Source organism: Schistocerca americana, chromosome 6 (assembly GCF_021461395.2).
Source record: "Schistocerca americana isolate TAMUIC-IGC-003095 chromosome 6, iqSchAmer2.1, whole genome shotgun sequence".
Lineage (NCBI taxonomy): Eukaryota > Metazoa > Arthropoda > Insecta > Orthoptera > Acrididae > Schistocerca > Schistocerca americana.
In genome coordinates, this window is record NC_060124.1 from 305,722,106 (window position 1) to 305,744,406 (window position 22,301).

At 39.2% G+C, this 22,301-nt stretch overlaps 1 protein-coding gene across 1 annotated transcript in view; it reads left to right on the top strand.

The window, feature by feature from the left end:
- The window catches only part of LOC124619313 (leucine-rich PPR motif-containing protein, mitochondrial), a 200,162-nt gene that overhangs the window by 68,059 nt on the left and 109,802 nt on the right, over window positions 1-22,301 (top strand). Inside the window, exon 9 of the mRNA XM_047145621.1 lies at window positions 6,961-7,232. Coding sequence (XP_047001577.1) covers window positions 6,961-7,232 — 272 coding nt within the window. The remainder of the gene's footprint in view (window positions 1-6,960; window positions 7,233-22,301) is intronic.

The following is a 22,301-nucleotide window of genomic DNA, read 5'->3' on the forward strand; positions in this document are numbered from 1 at the left end:
TCGAAATAAGGCCCCAGGAGTAGACAACATTTCGTTAGAGCTATTGACAAAACTCTTCCATCTGGTGAGCAAGATGTATGAGACAGGCAAAATACCTTTGGACTTCAAGAAGAATGTAATAATTCAAATTCCATAGAAAGCAGGTGCTGACTGATATGAAAATTACCAAACTGTCAGTTTAATAAGTCACAGTTGCAAAATACTTAACACCAGTTCTTTACAGAAGAATGGAAAAACTGGTAGAAGCCAACGTCGGGGAGTATCAGTTTGCATTCAGAAGATATGTAGGAACACCCGACACAATACTGACCCTACACATTCCCATGGAAGATAGCTTAAGGAAAGGCAAACTTACATTTCTAGCATTTGTAGACTTAGAGAAAGCTTTTGACAATGTTCACTGGAATACACTCAAATTCTGAAAGTGGCAGGGGTGAAATACCGGGAGCAGAAGGCTATTTACAATTTCTACAAAAACCAGGAGATAGTTATGAGAGTCGAGGACCACAAAATTGAAGCAGTGGTTGAGAACAGAGTGAGACAGGGCTGTAGTCTATTTCTGTTGTTATTCAAGCCTGCATATTGAGCAAGCAGTAAAGACAAATAAAAAATTGGAGTAGAAATTAAAGTCCAGGGAGGAGAACTAAAAACTTTGAGGTTTGCTGATGACATTGTAATTCTGTTACAGACAGCAAAGGACTTCGAAGAACAATTGAACAGAATGGACAGTGTCTTGAAAAGGAGGATGTAAGGTGAACATCAACAAAAGCAAAATGAGGATAATGGAATGTAGTCGAATTAAATTGGGTGATGCTGAGGGAATTAGCTTAAGAAACAAGACACTTAAAGTAGTAGATGAGTTTTTGCTATTTGGGAAGCAAGATAACGAATGATGGTCAAAGTAGGAAGGATATAAAATGTAGACTGCAATGACAAGAAAAGAATTTTTGAGGAAGAGAAATATGTTAACATCAAGTATAGATTTAAGTGTCAGAAAGTCCTTCCTTGAAAGTATTTGTATGGAATGTAGCCATGTATGGAAGTGAAACATGGAAGATAAATAGTTTGGACAAGAAGAGAATAGGAGCTTTTGAAATGTGGTACTACAGAGAAATGCTCAAGATTAGATGGGTAGTTCATGTAACTAATGAACTGCATTTACTAGGCAGTCTTGTATTTTAATAACTGTTTAAATTTTGTGTCGAATTGTTTGTGCTCTCTGTAGATTAGTTCAGACTTTCTTTGCACAACAGTATTTAGCATGGATAGGGACTGCGACTGCTGTGTTCGGATGCGGGCTGAGTTGGCATCCCTTCGCTCCCAGCTTCAGGCAGTGTTGGCTTCGGTCACACAGCTTGAGGCTGTTGCCAATGGGCATCACTGTGGGGGTGCGAACGGGGGTTTGTCGGGGACAGCCAGCTCGTCCCACGCATCCCCCGATCGGACTACGGCTGTGGCTGCCTGGGATACTGCCCACATTGAGGCTGACTCCTCATCCGTGGTAGAGTGGGAGGTCGTCTCGAGGTGTGGCAGGGGACGAGAGACATTCCGGAGGGCTGAACGGAAGGCCTCTCCAGTTTGTCTGACGAACCGGTTTCAGGCTCTGTCTCCGGCTGATACTGATCTTTGGCTGGACATGGCTGCTTGCCTGTTCCAGAGGTTGCCCCTCAGTCTGCAAGATCTGTGCGGTCGCAGAGGGTGGGCTTAGTGGTAGTTGGGAGCTCCAACGTCAGGTGCGTAATGGGACACCTTAGGGATATGGCTGCAAGGGAGGGGAAAAAAACCACTGTGCACTCCGTGTGGAGTCATTCCAGATGTGGAAAGGGTCCTTCCGGATGCCATGAAGGGTACAGGTTGCACCCATCAGGTGGTCACTCATGTCGACACCATTGATGTGTGTCACTGTGGATCGGAGAAAATCCTCTCTGGCTTCCGGCGGCTGTCTGTTTTAGTGCAGACTACCAGTCTCGCTAGCGGGATGAAAGCAGAACTCACCATCTGCAGCCCATCATCAACAGGACTGACTGCGGACCTTTGGTACAGAGCCGAGTGGAGGGTCTGAATCAGAGGCTGAGACGGTTCTGTGACTGTGGGCTGCAGATTTCTCGACTTGCGCCATAGGGTGATGGGGTTTCGGGTTCCGCTGGATAGGTCAGGAGTCCACTACATACAGCAGGTGGCCACATGGGTATCAGGGGTTGTGTGATGTGGACTGGGCAGTTTTTTTAGGTTAGATGGCCTCGGGCAAGTACAGAAAGGGCAACAGCATCAAAGGGTGTGGGACAAAGTCAGGGCATGCAGGTACCAAGGAGCAATTGGTATTGTAATTGTAAACTGTCGAAGCTGTGTTGGTAAAGTACCGGAACTTCAAGCGCTGATAGAAAGCACCAAAGCTGAAATCATTATAGATACGGAAAGCTGGCTGAAGCCAGAGATAAATTCTGCTTTTTCCTAAGCTGTTTCACACTGGCACTGCAGTTCCTTCTCTAAATCCTTGCACGAACGAAAAAATGGCTGACATAGAAATAAGTGTCCAAGGAATAGAAAAGCAACTGAAATCACTCAACAGAGGAAAGTCCACTGGACCTGACAGGATACCAATTCGATTCTACACAGAGTACGCGAAAGAACTTGCCCCCCTTCTAACAGCCGTGTACCACAAGTCTCTAGAGGAACTGAAGGTTCCAAATGATTGGAAAAGAGCACAGGTAGTTCCAGTTTTCAAGAAGAGTCGTCGAGCAGATGCGCAAAACTATAGGCCTATATCTCTGACATCGATCTGTTGTAGAATTTTATAACATGTTTTTTGCTTGCGTATCATGTCATTTCTGGAAACCCAGATAAACTGTCGCCTGATAAACAAAGTAAGAGCCTACGAAATATCAGACCAGCTGTGTGGCTGGATTGAAGAGTTTTTAGCAAACAGAACACGGCATGTTGTTCTCAATGGAGAGACGTCTACAGACGTTAAAGTAACCTCTGGTATGCCACAGAGGAGTGTTATGGGACCATTACCTTTCACAATATATATAAATGACCTAGTAGATAGTGTCGGAAGTTTCATGTGGCTTTTCGCGGATGATGCTGTAGTATGCAGAGAAGTTGCAGCATTAGAAAATTGCAGCAAAATGCAGGAAGATCTGCTGCGGATAGGCACTTGGTGCAGGGAGTGGCAACTGACCCTTAACATCGACAAATGTAATGTATTGCAAATACATAGAAAGAAGGATCCTTTATTGTATGATTATATGATAGCGGAACAAACACTGGTAGCAGTTACTTCTGTAAAATATCTGGGAGTATGCGTACGGAATGATTTGAAGTGGAGTGATCATATAAAATTAATTGTTGGTAAGGCGGGTACCAGGTTGAGATTCATTGGGAGAGTCCTTAGAAAATGTAGTCCATCAACAAAGGAGGTGGCTTACAAAACACTCGTTCGACCTATACTTGAGTATTGCTCATCAGTGAGGGATCGGTACCAGGTCGAGTTGACAGAGGAAATAGAGAAGATCCAAAGAAGAGCGGCGCGTTTCGTCACAGGGTTATTTGGTAAGCGTGATACTGTTACGGAGACGTTTAGCAAACCCAAGTGGCAGACTCTGCAAGAGAGGCGCTCTGCATCGCGTGTAGCTTGCTGTCCAGGTTTCGAGAGGGTGCGTTTCTGTATGAGGTATCGAATTTATTGCTTGCCCCCCTCCTTATACCTCCTGAGGAGATCACAAATGTAAAATTAGAGAGATTCGAGCGCACACGGAGGCTTTCCGCCAGTCGTTCTTCCCGAGAAACCATACGCGACTGGAACAGGAAAGGCAGGTAATGACAGTGGCACGTAAAGTGCCATCCGCCACACACCGTTGGGTGGCTTGCGGTGTATAAATGTAGATGTAGATGCAGAAACAACTCGTGGTTCGAATTCCATGTTAAACAGTAGGTCCTCTTTCCCTGGTTGGATAACTGGGGTGGTTGAATAACTGGGGTAGGTTACAGACACATAATTTGTCAGAATGGTGTCCAGAAGAAAAACTTGCACCAGACCATTAAGCCACACAAAATTGTTGTTATTATTATTATTATTATTATTATCATCATCTTGTAAATAATTAAGTTTGTTCAGAACCCTCAGAACATGAATCCTATCTACACATGGCTGGTTTTTTTTATGTTGATAGCACTTTTACAGTCTTGGGACATGATATCGAAGCTGTTCACCTATTTATTCATCATATGATTAGGGGTGCGTACTAATTTCAATTGAGATGGAGAGAGGAGGATGTTATTCTTGAACAAAATTAGACAGTTGGCTCAGCCATTCCTTCAAGCAAACACATACTGACCTATTTTTCAGTGTGCATAGCTTTCATCATGCAATCCAAAAGAGAGGAGTTTTAAACTGAAACAGCTCCTGACAAGGATCACCTGGATCCCAAGATCAGCTACCTGAAAAACGTGTTCTGTAGGAACAGCTGTACTGAACAAGATATTAAGTTAGGAGAGTCTAAGAAAAGAAAGCACATGAATAATCAACAGAAAGAGATCATTCTATAGTACTTCCTTTCTTTGGAGCTACAAAAAATAAGATGCAGACCCTTTGGCAGCCACAGTATTCATTCCATTTTCTGGCTTACCTAAGAAAATTAAGTTCATGTTGTGCCAGATACAGAAAGCCTTGGTCTCAGTGTACCTGGAATTTGTCAAATTCATCATGAACATGGTAGCAGTTACATTGGTCAGTCAATAGCATTACTTCAGAATGCTACACAGATCAAAAGTCACGTTAAATATCACAACTTTGGCAAATCTGCTGGTGCTGAACACAGGCTGTAAACAAACATATGATTATGTTTGAGGGAACAAAGTACCAATGTGTGTTCTGAAACAATGCATAGAGATTACACAAGGCCCCTTAACAAATATAATAAATGAATCCTTCACATCAGGGACATTTCCAGAGCATCATGTTACTTTCCATTAGGAAGCTGCGTGCACTCTGTGACTGTGACTGACTGACTGACATGCATCAAGACTAGAAAATAGTGCATTGTTAATGGCTAGGCTCTAGCCGAAATCTGGATTTGCGGCTGATTGCTGCACTCTATAATTTATAAATTTCCAGAGCAGTTAAAACAGGCAAGAGTTGTACCTTTGCTTGAGAAAGGTGATGCAGAAGACGTAGAAAATTACCAGCCTATTCCCCTGCTGTCACCATTCTCAAAAATAATAGAAGCAATTATGAAAGACAGATTAATGAATTACCTGAATAAATAAATCTTTTAAGCGAATCACAATTTGGTTTCCGAAGTGGCACAGATACAGAGTCAGCCATAATAGAATTAACAAAAGTTGTACTTGATGCTCTTGACAAAGATGAGTGTGGCACAGGCATATTTTTGGGTCTTTCCAAGGCCTTAGACACAGTGGATCACAAGATTCTATTATATAAATTAGAAGCATTAGGAAAAAGAGGGGTAGCTCGTGACTGGTTTCAACCATCCCTAGCAGATAGGGTACAAAGAGTAGAGAATACACATACTTCAAGTAGATCTAAACATTTAGTAAAACACTTAGTAAAACATTTAGTAAAACACTCAGTTCTTAGCTATGGCACTCTTTTTTGGGGAACAAATGCACAAAATATGAACACAATTTTCAGACTCCAGAAAAGAGCCATAAGAATAATAAAAAAAATATAGTCGAGCTCATTGTGTAAAGATCTGTTCAAAATACTGGGGATTTAACTGCTACGTGTGAATACATTTACCAGTCAGTTTTTCACATCAAGAATAACATTGGTAATTACTGCACAAACAGCTCTCCCATGACCATGGAGCAAGAGCTAGACTCAACTTACATTTACCAAGAAAAAAATAAACATAAAATTCAAAATAGCATTTTCTACCAAGGAATAAAACTGTACAATAAATTACCAAAAGACATTAAAGAAATTGTAAAAATACACTTACATAAAAAGGCTGCTAAAAAGTACCTGTTATGCAATACATTTTATATATTGAAGGAGTGCTTAAATAAAACAGAGTAGGGGTTTGGTAAAAAATGTTTTACAAATAAATAATAATTGTAAAACATCCAACATCCCATATAACAACTTCACTCTATGTTTTTTTCCTTCCTTTTTGCTTTTCTAGAAAAACTTACTCTGAGCTGGGCATAGCACAATACTAACACCTCTTTCTCTTTCTGAGCTCAACATCTCACTCATTATAAAGAGATTCTGACTCAGTTTTTCAGGATAGCAAATAGGAAGTTACGGTACAGAAAATAGCTCAGAGATCACCAGAGTATGTGTGTGTGTGTGTGTGTGTGTGTGTGTGTGTGTGTGTGTGTGTGTGTGTGTGTGTGTTTGTGTGTGTAGTGAATGAAGTGTTATGAAACAATGTATGTATAGTGTGTGCAACGACTGATAGTGAGATGAGTGAACAATGTGGCATTACATTATTTAATAAGTTATTTGTAAAAAAAAAAAGTATACCAGGAGTAAATCTAATGATTGTCTCTAACTAGAAGTCTGTAAATATATGAGTATACGAATTAGCTTATTTTAAATTGGTCTAAACTTGTACATACTTTGGCATGTGTTATATCCATTTAAAGAAAGATCTACGGATGAATAAAGCTGCTACTGCTGCTGTTGCTGCTGCTACTACTACTACTACTACTACTACTACTACTAAAACTTTTCCATTGAAGTGTGCATGAGTTTCAAGGATCTGTAAACTGTCACACATCTTGGACATTTTGTGTTTTTTAATTCAGTGTGACCTGTTTTGTGTGCCTTCAGATATGTGTTCCATCACTTACTAATTTACTTGGTATAAAAGTCTCATTTGCCGTCAGCACTATTTCTTTGAATTACTTAGTGTGGGAGAATTTGTGAACTTAACATTATTTTTAGCCTTCTTAATCTGTCAAAATGTTAATGTTGTTGTTTCTGTTTTCCAGCCTCAAAGTATCGTGCATATTATATACCTTCATTGCTTCGACGTCCTTTGGTGCAGGCACTCCATACTACAAATGACTTGGATTCATACATCAGAGTGGTACGCTTTATTCATGATGGCATGGACAGAGCTGTAGATGCGAGACCTACATTGGACGAAGACAATATATCTACCAGTGGCGTTGATAAAGCAGAAATTTTGGGGCAGATGGTGCTTGATATTGTCATGGTATATCGCACTAACAGGTCTGCTATCATCAGGGATGTTTTACAGGTTTGTGTTGTTTGTTTATTACTTTAACATGGATTACTTTTATTGTAAACACCTTGTTTCAACTTAGGGGTTGTCAGAAGATGAGAAGTGACAGCAATGTTGAAACTAAGCAAAGTTTTATGAATATATACATAACAATGCCGTATATATGAAAACAGTGTAATATTGTGAAGGTGAAATTAAACATACTTTAAATGAGCAAAAATGCTAATGGGTTTCCCTTATTAGCTGTGTGTAATGTTTAATTGGCAGTTGTAGAAGTATGTTCTAGACAACATTTGATCGAGAAATTTGAACGTCTTGATGGTTTTACAAAAGTTGTGTATGGTTAAAACACTTCAGGATGTCATTTTGTGTTCTTTAGAATGATCTGTGATAGAGATTCAAACATTTTCTAACTAACAAATCTGTGACTGGCACAACAAAATGTGTAATACGTGGCTATATATGGCAACACAGTAGCACCACTGCCCATTGCTGCAAGGTGAAAATATATGTTTCCATCTAGACACACTGTCAAGCAGTGAAGTAAATGGTGAACAAACAGTGAATGCAGAGAATGAAATGCTGTATGCTTATTCAGATTTTCTGGGTGTGATTGATTAATGGTACATTTTTGGGTATACGACAGAGTTGTTGATTCCATTTTGTGCATAATATTTTGACAACTATAGAGCTTGAATGCTATACAAGGAGAGCCTCATCAAGAATTACAACACCTATAAATAGTGTTCTGAAAGATTTTCAAATTAAATGTGCATTGGAGTCAAACTCAGCAATGTCTGAAGAAGTGTTTGAGACTGATGCAGAAAAAGAGAAATAAAAAATTTCCTATCTGCCTTATGCTGGCTTCCTCACCCAAAAGATTGTTATACTCCAACAGAAACAAAGCACACAGTGTATTTCACTCCCTTCAGCAAAGACAAAGTCTTTTTTGTAAAATTAAATACATTTTAGATCTCTGAAAGCTGGGTGGGTACCACAATCCATGAGAATGTGACATGTCTTATGTGGGCAGACTATCAGAACAGTCAAGGACAGGCACAAGGGACATCAACAACACACCCAACTAAAACAAACAAATCACTTGTCACCAAGCACTACCCCAAATGCAATCATTAAATTAAATACAATGAGACTAGTATCATGGCGCAAACGTATCAACTACCCAGCTGTATACCTAAAGGACACCATTAATTTTCTGATTTTCTACATTTGAGGGCAGTATTCATTTGTGACAGTGCATTGTGTAACCAAAATTGCCTCAATATCACTCATCATTAATCAGTGAAATAAACTACCCTGTGCATCAAAAAAGCGTGTTCAGTCACGGCGAACAACTTGAGACGTCGGAATGGACCATTTTGTATTCATTAGAGCCGTATGAAAGTAATTGCAACCAAGATATTGAAGCAAGTATAGTTTATTAAATGGAACAATATACTTTCACAATAGTGTTTCAAAATTGTTGAAAAGATGAGTACAGTATTATAAAATCTGTTAATGTGTTGTCGAAACTTTTTGCTGAAGTTTCCAAGAAATTTGTTAAAATTGAAAGGCAAGACAATTGTGGCTCTTGTGCTGAGCTTTGTCGTACATACAGCAAGAAGGTTGGCCTTTGTCACTAAGCTGTACTCCACTTTGGCCCATCTTTATACAAAACAGATAGTCAGCTATGATTGTTGTAAATGGAACTGTTTGTTAAGTTCTTGCATTTGAAAAGGAGCCCACGAAAAATATTTGAGATGTGTGAACATGCTCATGTTCAGGTGAACTGGTTTTGTGGAAAAGAGCCAACATTGAAAACTAGATAACATTACTGTGCCTGGCATGAGATCCCTATTTGGCAGTGTTTACAAGCAGTAGCCTTCAATTTTAATGCCACATGTTTAACAGTGTAATGTCTGAAGGCCAACAGAACAGCAGCCAGAACAAATAAGGGTTGTAGAACATATTCGGAGCACAAAGGAGATGCCACAGGAAGGGCGTTGGCTCGAAATGTTACGTAGGCACATTAGGTATGAAATTTGGGCTCAGTGGTATGTCCAGCAACCCGTGTTGTACAAAGTGAACAAGGTGGTGTAATGTCAAGTTCTTGAGAAATAGTGGCAGCTGCGACACTGCGTGATGTTAAGGGAAAGTGGGAATGGTTGGCTCCAGATCTGAATTGAGGTGGAAACACTTCCGTTTATGTTGGTCCAAGGACGGGTCAGGTCCCAAAGTGAATCGGAACAGTGTGTCCACAAATGCAAGTAATATCACTGCTCAAAAGCGAATATAATAATGAATATTAGACTAGTACAGCACCCAACACTGGAAGTGAAGAACAGTCTGGTCTATTAAGTGATGTTTGGAGCCAAAGGTGGTGAGCAATGGACGATGAATCATGATAAGATAAAATTTTCTCCATAAAGGAATAATTTTAATTTCCAAACTGCATAAATAATGGCAAAGACCTCTTGCTCTATTTGAGAATAGTGTTGCTGAGAAGCAGATAAGGTCTTTGAATCATATGCGATAGGGTGCTCAGTGCCTTATATTTATCGGATAAGACTGCACCAATACCCTTTTTTCTCTCCCAAAATTCTTACCTGGCTGTAACAGTATGTTTCTTCATTGAAAAGATTTCATTACATGAACATGACCAAAATGAGATGCCACTACATGAGATATGAAACAAAGAGTAGACTTCAGCCAAAATTTGGAGTTGTTTATTGCACAATGAATAAGGCAGAATAACATAAATTACTTTTGCTTATTCAAAAGTAGGACACCAAGGGAGGGGTTGAGAGCAGAAAAATCATTTGTTCAAGATTTCAAAACCGACTTCCTTCAAGAAAGAGGTACGACTATGAAGAGAGAGATGAATCAATTTGAAATAGACTCCTTTCATGCAGATTTTGGTTCTAGGGATTTTGAAATGTTGCCTGGAAACATGCTGTGCCAATTGCACAGTGGTGCAGCTCCTGTCCCTGCTGGTAATTTTGTGAAATTAGGTTGATATTGTACTTTGTATTTGACTTGTGTGTGTATTAAAAATTATGACCTACTGTCTGCTAGTTGGGGATTAATCTAAGGCTGTTGCATCACATAGCAGTATACCTGTTTACAATTTTTAAGTTATTGAGAGTCTGTTTGTCTTGATATTACGCAGCAATGTAAAAACTGCCAATCCTGTTGGTGAAACTGGAACTATTAATATTGGTTTGCTATTGTTCATAAGCCTAATATCATCTCCGTCTTGAATGGCATTTTTGACCAGGAGACTCCTTCTGGCCACCTAGTGCATCTCTTTTTATGTGACACCACTTCAGTGAATTGTGTGTCAGTGGCGATGAAATGGTGATAATGACCCCACACACACACACACACACACACACACAGTCCCAAGCAGAGAAAATCCTCAACCTGGCCATGAATCAAATCTGTGGTCTTATGATCAAGAGTCAGAACACTAACTACAAGACCAAAAGCTGCTGACTTCTGTCTTGAAATTTCCATTGTTGTAATGTAATGTTTTCATCTTTTTGACATGATGTCTTGTGCTGTAATACTGCATATCAAAATTAACATAAAAATTGATTATTTTTGTTGTTATGTTAACCCATGTGGCTATCATTCCTTCATATGTAACCCTCTTGTCAGTCTTTGTTGTCGTCTGCCCCATTCAAACTGTCATCTGCTTTCTACCTTGAACAACCAGTCTTTCCCTCTTATCCCGTCCATTTAAATTCTCCCCTGACCCACAGTTCTGGGTAACTTTTCCAAAATATACCCCCTGTTCCTAAACTTCTCCAGTCCTTTTCCTTCACCCCTCTTCCTACTCCTTCAACCCTTCTGCCTGAAAAAGTCACTGGTTTCAAAAGCTTGCATAGGTATAACATTCTTTTTTGTGTGTGTTTTCCTGCTGCCGCTTGGGGAGTAGGAGTAGATAAGGTAAATGTAAGATTGTGTCCCAGACAGAAATCACTGACTACTAAAGTAATGGTTTTCTTTAACTAGGTACATCACCAGTGCTTTCTACATATTTCTTTGACTGTTCCTATAGTTTGTCCCATGTACATCATGTCGCCTTTGTGTTACATGTGATACATGGCATATCTCTCTCTCTCTCTCTCTCTCTCTCTCTCTCTCTCTCTCTCTCTCTCTCTCTCTCACACACACACACACACACACACACACACACTCTTTCAGGCAAGAATTTGTGCTGGTCCTTTAACCCCTCAAGCCGGATACTGTTTTCTGCCTGACATCGCCTGCAAAGTGACATCTGCCCTGCGTGTCTGGAGTGCTATATCCCTCCCATACTGCAGATTATGTGTGCCGTAAAGTACCAGAAATAACATTCTGAAAAAAGTTGGGTGACACTGGCAACTGTAGTGATTTAATAGGCTAAATCACCTTAGGCACGAAGAGTTTTAATCATGTTGTGAAAATTAATTTTTTACAATATTTTTTGAGAGTGATAAACTCAAAGCACTGGACAATACACAATGCTGTGTTTATAGGACAAGTCTTGCAACTATATGATGTCTGCCTTCTTTGCTGTTTTATTGCACGTAGCTCACAACTCCTTAGGCCCATTCTTCTGTTTTTTACCACTGGATTTTCTTCTGGGAAGTGTCTATCAGTAAATCGGTGGCAATCACTGACAGTGTCAGAGGACCTTCTTTACTTCTGTTCAGTGGCACTGTGGAGGTAATTAGTTATAAGCTCACTCTAAACTCTAAATGGTCCTTCTTGTTTCCATTCTGACAGTACAATATGTAAGCATTAGAAAACCACATCTAACAAATGCTTAAAAAGTTTTTTCTATCAAACCTTGCTCTGCTTTGTTTCCACAAGGTAAGGTTCCAGTAATGGGTCTTTCACATCCACTAACCCCCCCCCCCCCCCCCCTCCCCCCGCCTCATGTTCTGGTTGTTGTCAGATATACAGTGTGGTATCTGGGTTTACTTTCACTTCTCCCCCTGTTCCTCCTCTTTGCCCAGCTATTGTTGATTCATCATGCTTTGTTGTTAGCATTGTAACTTCCCTTTTATCTTTCAGTTTCAGAGCCACTAATTGCCCCTTTTGTGAGCCAAGGTTTTCACAGTATTCCTGTCCGCAAGTCTTTTGAATGGGTCAAGACTTGAGTAGTAATTGTCCTTATACACACATCTACCTACGTCTAACAAATTTTAACAAAATTTAACACCACCCTTCTTGATAGAAGATCATCTTTTGTTATTTGACAGTTAAAATCATTATCTCTTCCAGTGTGCAAAATAAAGTTAAAAAATACTAATTTTTGTCACCCCAGTTCCTCCCAAAGCATACTGCCTTCAGAGGTATGTACTGCTTCCACAAGAGTCTCTGTTTCCACAATAACAAGAATTCATCAATACTTAAGATGTTTCCTAACTCATGAGCTCTCTGAAATCTTGCTTTCAAATGCTTCATCACAGGAATAGTTTTCTAAACATTTTTACTGCCATGTATTTGTTTTCTGTTGTCAGAAAAACATAGGAATATTGTCAGGAATGAAATATTTCTTCACCCGTAAAATTCGGGAAGAGGGGCATTACTAGCAAGTTCTTTTTGGTAAAATACATTGTAATCCGATCGTTTAGACACTATCCCCATCAATAAAAATAAAGCTAAAAGAACTCTGACTTCTTCAGCATCAATTGGAAACCAGTTTGCAAATTACGATTTCTTAGGAGATATCCTTGTGTAAAAAAACTTTTCACATATTTATTTGTTTCTTTGAAAATCGTGTCTGTTATTTCGTTGTCAAAGAGCAATTCAAAGTAAGCTAATGGCCCTTCAGCAATACAAGACGTAAATGCAGTTGGTGCAGAAATATTGTCACATTCCTTCCAGTGAGGTGAGACTGCATCCTGCACCGTCAGTTCATCATCTGAAGATCATCAGAAGACAATAAAAACTCCTCTTCCTCATATCACTCTTCATCAAAAGTCGCAGAACTTCATCTTCAGTCAGCTGGGTTATTGCACACAACCTACTACAAAAAAACTGCCATGCACACAAAGACATTAACATTTGTAAACTGTACGAATAACAATGCAAATTCCCTCAACATGAAGCTAAGGAATGTATGAGACTGCACTCTAACACTGTCTTTGAAACTGCATTGGCAGAGAGAAAAAACATATATAATAATCGTAGATGGCATATGACGTCGCACACACTGAGCGAGCGGTCAGTGGCGCATGGTATATGCTGTCACACATGCTTGAGGGGCTAACAAGCAGACATAGATGAACTAAACAAAGGAGAAAAGTAACAAGAAAAATAATTTAGCATTGTCTCAAATGTTACATTGATTTTGTTATTGTAAGAATGCTGCTCAGGTCTTGTCACATGCAAGCTACTGATCCTACGTTCTGTTTGTCAGCTATCCATAGAAGACAATGGCTCTTCAGCGAGAGACCACAGCTGATGTTATGAGAAAAAAATTTAAAAAATCGCTGGTAGAAGTAAGTCAGTGGCATTGAGGTATTATTTAGTGAAATAATTGTGAAGGTTGATCATTTGCAGATTGGAGAAAGGTAAAACATGCTCGGGAAGACAGTTCAAATTCTTCTAGTGTGGCAACTATTTATAACTGTTCATTTGACATCAAAGGTATTCAGACCAGGGAAGTGTCCTGTGGCAGTGACCTGTATATACTGTCATGGTGTGTAAAGAACATAATCCCATCCCAACTACATTGGGCCTTTGTTGTAGCCATTTGAGGGAAAATATCATTGAATATAGTGCACACAGAAGGCTGTACAAGGTTGGTACGAGGGGTATCCCAGAAGTACCCGACCTAACAAAGAAAACTCAAAAATTTTGGAAAATAACATCATTATTTCTGTGCTCACAGTAGAGTCCTGCTATTCCAAATCCTGCTACTCAAAAAATCCATCTATTCTGAAAATAGTTCTGAAAAAATATCAATTTTTTTAAACTTAAGAACAGGAGAAATTAAAATGACATTCATGAAAAATGTGCATTTATTGTTACACAGGAAAGTTAAGTAGACATATACATAGAGCCTATGCATGATGAAAGCTTGTGAAACCATATTGAAATGAAAACCGGTTGCTTACAGTACGTACAAGTCAGCTCCATTTATACAATTCCGTAGAAACATTTTTAATCGCTGCCACACACAGAAAATAACCAATTTACACATGCTTAAGAAGTAAAGTTGTCATTTTTTCTGATGAATAGTACTGAATCAACTTGAGAATGCATGTTCTGCCATTGCTGCACGAACATAACAGCTTTTGGTGTTGATGAAGTGTACTGTTCGATGTAGTGTAAGGTGAGGTCAAGAGTATTTGCCATGTCTGTGTGTGGTAAGAGTTCAGTTTGAGTGTTCACCACCTCCTCACTTTCTCCCGAGTCAATCTTAGCTAATGAGCCCTGCACTATTGCTACAATGTCTTCATCTCCGTACTCCTGGTGACCATTATCATCAACAGCAGTCCACTTCTCAACACAGCTTTCTTCTGTATCTTCACTAGGACTGTTGATATTTTTAAAAATATTGGGAATCCAGTATACCAATATTTAAAAAAATATTGTTATTGCACCTTGATATATCGAAAAAAGTGTCGATTTATTGACAGAAAAAAATATCGATCTACTGACCTATAAAAATATTATCTGCACATTGTAAATATAATGCCAAATTTAAAGCTGTATATTAAAGTTGTTGTTGTTGTGGTCTTCAATCCTGAGACTAGTTTGATGCTGCTCTCCATGCTACTCTATCCTGTGCAAGCTGCTTCATCTCCCAGTACTTACTGCAACCTACATCCTTCTGAATCTTCTTAGTGTATTCATCTCTTGGTCTCCCTCTACAATTTTTACCCTCCATGCTGCCCTCCAATGCTAAATTTGTGATCCACTGATGCCTCAGAACGTGTCCTACCAACCGGTCCCTTCTTCTTGTCAAGTTGTGCCACAAACTCCTCTTCTCCCCAATTCTATTCAATACCTCCTCATTAAGTATGTGATCTACCCATCTAATCTTCAGCATTCTTCTGTAGCAACACATTTAGAAAGCTTCTATTCTCTTCTTGTCCAAACTATTTATCGTCCATGTTTCACTTCCATACATGGCTACTCTCCGTACAAATACTTTCAGAAACGGCTTCCTGATACTTAAATCTATACTCGATGTTAACAAATTTCTCTTCTTCAGAAATGCTTTCCTTGCCATTGCCAGTCTACATTTTATATCCTCTCTATTTCGTTATTTTGCTCCCCAAATAGCAAAACACCTTTACTACTTTAAGTGTCTCATTTCCTAATCTAATTAATCTAATTCCCTCAGCATCACCCGACTTAATTCGCCTACAATCCATTATCCTTGTTTTGCTTTTGTTGATGTTCATCTTATATCCTCCTTTTTTAAGACACTGTCCACTCCGTTCAACTGCTCTTCCAAGTCCTTTGCTGTCTCTGACAGAAGTGCAATGTCATCAGCGAACCTCATAAAGTTTTTATTTCTTCTCCATGTATTTTAAGACTTACTCCGAATTTTTCTTTAGATTCCTTTACTGCTTGCTCAATATACAGATTGAATAACATCGGGGATAGGCTACAACCCTGTCTCACTCCCTTCCCCACCACTGCTTCCCTTTCATGCCCCTCGACTCTTATAACTGCCATCTGGTTTCTGTACAAATTGTAAATAGCCTTTCGCTCCCTGTATTTTACCCCTGCCACCTTTAGAATTTGAAAGAGAGTATTCCAGTCCATATTGTCAAAAGCTTTCTCTACGTGTATAAATGCTAGAAATGTAGGTTTGCCTTTCCTTCATCTTTCTTCTAAGATAAGTCGTAAGGTCAGTATTGCCTCACGTGTTCCAACATTTCTACAGAATCCAAACTGATCTTCCCTGAGGTCGGCTTCTACCAGTTTTTCCAGTTGTCCGCAAAGAATTCGCATTAGTAATTTGCAGCTGTAACTTGTTAAACTGATAGTTCAGTAATTTTAACATCTGTCAGCACCTGCTTTCTTTGGGATTGGAGTTATTATATTCTTCTTGAAGTCTGAGGGTATTTCGCCTGTCTCATACATCTTGCTCACCAGATGGTAGAGTTTTGTCAGGACTGGCTCTCCCAAGGCCGTCAGTAGTTCTAATGGAATGTTGTCTACTCCTGGGGCCTTGTTTCTACTCAGGTCTTTCAGTGCTTTGTTAAACTCTTCACGCAGTATCGTATCTCCCATTTCATCTTCATCTACATCCTCTTCCGTTTCCATAATATTGTCCTCAAGTACATCGCCCTTGTATAGACCCTCTATATACTCCTTCCACCTTTCTGCTTTCTCTTCTTTGCTTAGAACTGTGTTTCCATCAGAGCTCTTGATATTCATACAAGTGACTCTCTTTTCTCCAAAGGTCTCTTTAATTTTCCTTTAGGCAGTATCTATCTTACCCCTAGTGAGATAAGCCTCTACATCCTTAAATTTGTCCTCTAGGCATCCCTGCTTAGCCATTTTGCACTTCCTGTCGATCTCATTTTTGAGACGTTTGTATTCCTTTTTGCCTGCTTCATTTACTGCATTTTTATATTTTCTCCTTTCATCAATTAAATTCAATATTTCTTCTGTCACCCAAGGATTTCTATTAGCCCTCGTCATTTTACCTGCTTGATCCTCTGCTGCCTTCACTACTTCATCCCTCAGAGCTACCCATTCTTCTTCTATTGTATTTCTTTCCCCCATTCCTGTCAGTTGTTCCCATATGCTCTCCCTGAAATTCTGTACAACCTCTGGTTTGGTCAGTTTATCCAGGCCCCATCTCCTTAAATTCCCACCTTTTTGCAGTTTCTTCAGTTTTAATCTACAGTTCATAACCAATAGATTGTGGTCAGAGTCCACATCTGCCCCTGGAACTGTCTTACAATTTAAAACCTGGTTCCTAAATCTCTGTCTTACCATTATATAATCTATCTGATACCTTCTAGTATTTCCAGGATTCTTCCATATTTAAGTACTGATTTATTATTAGATATTCTGTTCATCAACAAGCTAGCAGCCTGCTTATACCCCATAGAGCAAGAATTGAAAGGAAAATGATGTACTTTCACCCATGGCGATAACCACTTTGCTAACAATGGTAACTGTATGTAAGTGGCACAATAAAAGCTGTAAAATGGGTGCATCGTTCGGTTTTGTCACATATTGGATTTTTCCAGAACCCTTCCTGTTGACTTCCCTGTTTTTTTCATTTCTGCAAACACCAGTGACCTAGCAGTTTCAGTGTGGTTAAGTTTTAGTGGTGAAGATAAACATTGCAGTTTCTGTTGGTAGTGCCAAGCGCAGATTACATCAGCATTTTCCCTCACATACCTCCACCCACTGCAAAGACCAAGCTTGTTCATTAGATTTTTGTTCATTATTTTCAGCAGCTGTGTTTGAAGAATGCCGATGTGAAGAAATAGCACACTAGTTGTGATAAAAATTGTTTTTTAATGCAGCTAGTGTGCTTTTGTTTACATTGAAAATCTTGTTATTGCATTTGCTCTGCCACCTCCAGTGCAATCGAACCACTTCTTTGTGCCAACTGTTCTTGCCTCACACACTGAAAGAGAGAGACTGGACATGATGAAAGCTCAAAAAGTAGTAAGACTCTTTCACAGAGTGAAAGTAAAATTATGTTCTGCTACAATTTCAAAAGAAAAATTTCAAATACTTGCTGGAAATTGCGAAAAAAGTAATGTAAAATAAAAAATTGGCTCTCGATATAGTCATTTCAATAGTGACGTATTGCGGTTAAAATTGTCGCTGATAAATATCAGTATTTTTTTGGAAAAAGTATTGATGTATCGATATTTTATCATCATCCCTAGTCTTCACAGACAGGGATTTTTTTGACTAATGGAAGGAGGTCACAGTCTTTTATTGGTGTAAAAATTGGGTCAACAAATTCCAATGTAGGCCAGAGATTTTTCCATAATTTTTGTAATGCACGTTTAGTGGTGTTATCTCATGCTGCAACCAACCATTAAATCACATAATTTATTGTAATTTTTGTTAAGTTTTTGCAGGAGTGTGATTTCATTTTCATCCTCTTCAGGTAAGGAGGGAAGCAGCATTTTTCTGTATTTTTTATTTATGGCACCAGTCCATAAGCTGAAGAATTGAAGTTACATTCGTGGCAGAAAAACTCAGTTTGGGTCTTCACAAACAAATTTAGTTCCTCTGGGGGGGGGGGGGGGCAGATCATTGTCTATAAACAGCAGAGCACGATTAGGCAGTTGATTTTATCTATTCAATGAGATCACTTTAGGGACAAATTGGTGCTTGAGCCACTCCTTGAGCAAGTCTTGCTCTGTCCAAGCATTTTTTTGAGTATTATAATATACACGTTAATGTTTTTGAATGTTCACGGTTTCACCAATTTGCCTATTACACCAGCAGAAATTGGTTTGTTGCCAAGGCGTTTTGCAAGTAAATACAGTTAAATGTTCTTTGTACATTTTGAACCTGGGGGCAGATTTCTCTTCTTGCAAAGGAAGACTTTAGGTAGGCAAAGCCTTAAAATTTGTCCGATTTCTTCTGCATTGTAAACTTGTTGTGGTGAGCAGTTTTGAGAAGAAACAAGGTCATTAAATTCTTTTAGTAATCGGCAGCACCTTCATTATCAGCTGACAGTTTTTCCCCAGCAATCGTGAGCTGTCTAATTCTGTGTCTTTTCGTCCAACAATCCAAAAAATGCCACCTAGCTGAAAATTGCTTGTTCAATTGAAGCACCTTTTCCTTTACCAAAGGACCAGAAATGGGGATTCCTTTATGCCTTTCTTGAGTGAACCACAAGAATAATGCCTCATCAGATTTTTCGTATGAAGATTTAGTCTTTTTTGCCACATTTCAAGAGTAATTTCATTTGAAGCAGAACATAGTTTTAATGCATTTTCCCCCCTTCCGTCTCACGTCCCCTCCAGTCACTATTCGTTGCTTTTATGGCACCATATTCGAGTGATAGTTTAGTAGAACTTTCTCCCTTGTTCAGTCTTTTTAACACAGCAGGTTTTTGTTTTAAAGTAATTCAGCACTCATGAAACAAAGCTTAATAATAAATTTCAAATAATGTGTGTGGAAATTGGGAGGGAGAGGAGTAGGTGGGATGTTGGCTTTAGAAGTTGTTGGAGGTCACTAGCACATGTCCTGCACAGCTTTCAAATGTCCAAATTTTCACTCAGTATCCAATATACAGCACTTTTTGAAATACCTATGATATGTGGTAGCTTACACACTTTCAGTTGACAGTCATCCTGTTCTATTCTGTGTATTTTCTTCACAGTTTCTGGAACCATCACCTCATTTGATTGACCACACAAATGTTTGTCTTTCCAGATTGTACAGTCTTGCTTAAACACTGCCACTCAATGTTGTAAACATCCCTCAGCTGTAATGTTAGTTGAACTAAGACCTTGAAACTGAAGGTATTGTATGACATAACAATGACCATTTTTATTCATATTTTCAAATTTTCTGATTGTGTTCACTATTGATGACTGCCAAACTAGTGCAAAACAGCCAAGCATTGTCCAGTTTCAAACTTAAGTTTTATAAGGTTGATACTCTCTGCCATAGTCCTTTGTGAAATAACAATCACTATCTATGCATCAGGCTGGGTACTTCTGGGACAGCCCTCGTATCTACACTGAGGTCATGGGATAGTGATATGCACATATACAAATGGTGGTAGAGTCGCACACACAAAACATAAAATGGCAAATTATTGGTGGAGCTGTTATATGTACTCTGGTGATTCATGTAAAAAGGTTTGCAGCATGATTATAGCCACACAATGGAAATTTAATAAACTTGAACTGGAATGGTAGTTGGAGCTAGGCACAGGGGACACACTCTTTTGTAAAGTGTTGGGGAATTCGGTCTTCTGAGAGCCATAGTGTCAAGAGTGTGACAATGCTACCAAATTTTAGTCATTGCCTGTCACTACGGACAACACAGTGGCCGAGGGCCTTCACATAACAATAGAGAGCAGTGATGTCTCCATACGGTTATCAGTACTAACAGAGAAGCAACAATGCCTGAAATAACCACAGAAATCAATGTGGGACGTACAATGAACATACCCATTAGGACAATGCGGCAAATCTTGATGTTAATGGGCTACGGCAGCATGTGACTGACGCGAGTGCCTTTGCTGACAGCATGATGTCACCTGCAATGGCTCTCCTGGGCTTTTGATCATATTGGTTGGACCATAGGTGACTGGAAAACTGTGGCCAGATCAGATGATTCCTGATTTCAGTTGACAAGAGTTGAGGTAGGGTTCGAGTGTGGTGCAGACCCCACAACGCCATGTCCCCTAGTTGTCATAAAAGCACTCTGCAAGCTGGTGATGACTCCATAATGATGTGGGCTGTGTTTACATAGAACGTACTGGGTCCTCTGGTCCAACTGAACCGATCATTGATAGGAAATGGTTATGTTTGGCTACTCGAAGACCATTTGCAGCTGTTCATGGACTTCGTGATTCCAAACAATGATGTCATGACAAAAGCCACAATTGTTTGCAATTGGGTAGAAGAACATTCTGAGCGAATGATTTGACCACTCAGATGACCTGACATAACCCCATTGAACATTCATGGGACATAATTGAGAGATCAGTTCCTGCACAACATCCTGCACCAGCAACACTTTAGAAATTTTGGGTGGCTATTGAAGCCGCATGGCTCTTATTCCTGGACTTGGTGAATTCATGCCATGTTGAATTGCTGCACTAAGCCGGGTAAAAGGAGGTCCAACACGATATTAGGAGGTATCCAATGGCTTTGGTCATCTCAAAGTATGTGAAATGACCAGCTTATTTGTGCTGCTCTCAAATTGTCAGATGAAAAAATGATTGCACTAGACTGTAACTCGGTGGAGTACCAATCTCTTCAAGGAGTGCCATTGTAGCTGGAACAGAATCAACCGCTATGTTGACCAATTAAGAAGCTGGAATCTGTTGTCAGTTGTCAAAACCAATGGAAAGAATTCCATAAGAAGAGGCAGTGTTTGTGTTTATATAGTATTGTGTGCCTTTAAGTGGATACAACTACTTCCATGTCTTTCCATACAGGAATGTGTTTGAGACATGTGTACAGAAATGAAATTTTGGTACATATGTACATTTTAATACTAGTGCAGGCAGTGATTTTGTCCTGCAAGATGACACTGCGTATCTACATAGTAGCCAGTTCCCTCTGCTGACTTGAATATCATTTTTTGGGTGCACTCAGGAATCACAGTGATATTTACAGTTCTCATTCCCATCCTATTCTGTCTTTGTGATGGTGGGAGTGGCTTTCCAAGAACAGCATTAACTTTATGTAGATCTTATGGACACCATCATTAACAGCATCTCTTGGTACTGTTAATGTGCTCTATTGTTGCTCACGGTATTGATGTTACTCATTACAGACAAATTGAGGCAGCCATTTTTAACATTTGTAATAAGCTCTCAGTTCAAAGACATATTCTGTGACTCCGACTGTGGTTTTATTTTTTTATATATATATATTTTATTAAATTTGACCCACAGAGTCCAGTTATTATTGTTGTGATTTTTCCCGGCTTGTTGAAATTAATTTGCCCAAGTTTGATTTTTCTGTAGGAAGAATACCACTCAGTGCCACAATCTGAAGAGCAGATCTGCTGTGACCCTTATTAAAGGTGGAATGAAACATTAAAAAAAAAATTTCAGGACTCAAAAGGTCTGATCTTGCTATGTGATATTAGCAATATCTAAGACTAAAGAGTAATGTCTACTTACTGGCTATCAAGCAGAGCTGATCACTAGAAATCTATCACTAGAAATACAGATTTTAAATAATTTCTATGAGAGAAGAAAATTGGACAGTTAATCTTTTGATGGGTAGGCATGGTATCACAGTAAGAGTGATAAATTTTTTTTAAGGTGAAAGTGGATTTGCTTTATAACTTCTGACACGGGCACCTAATTTGGTCAAGCACTGCAATGTTTGTCTTGCCAGTTCGTAAGGCTTTGCTTAGACACTGCCACCCAATACTTGACTGTTGTAA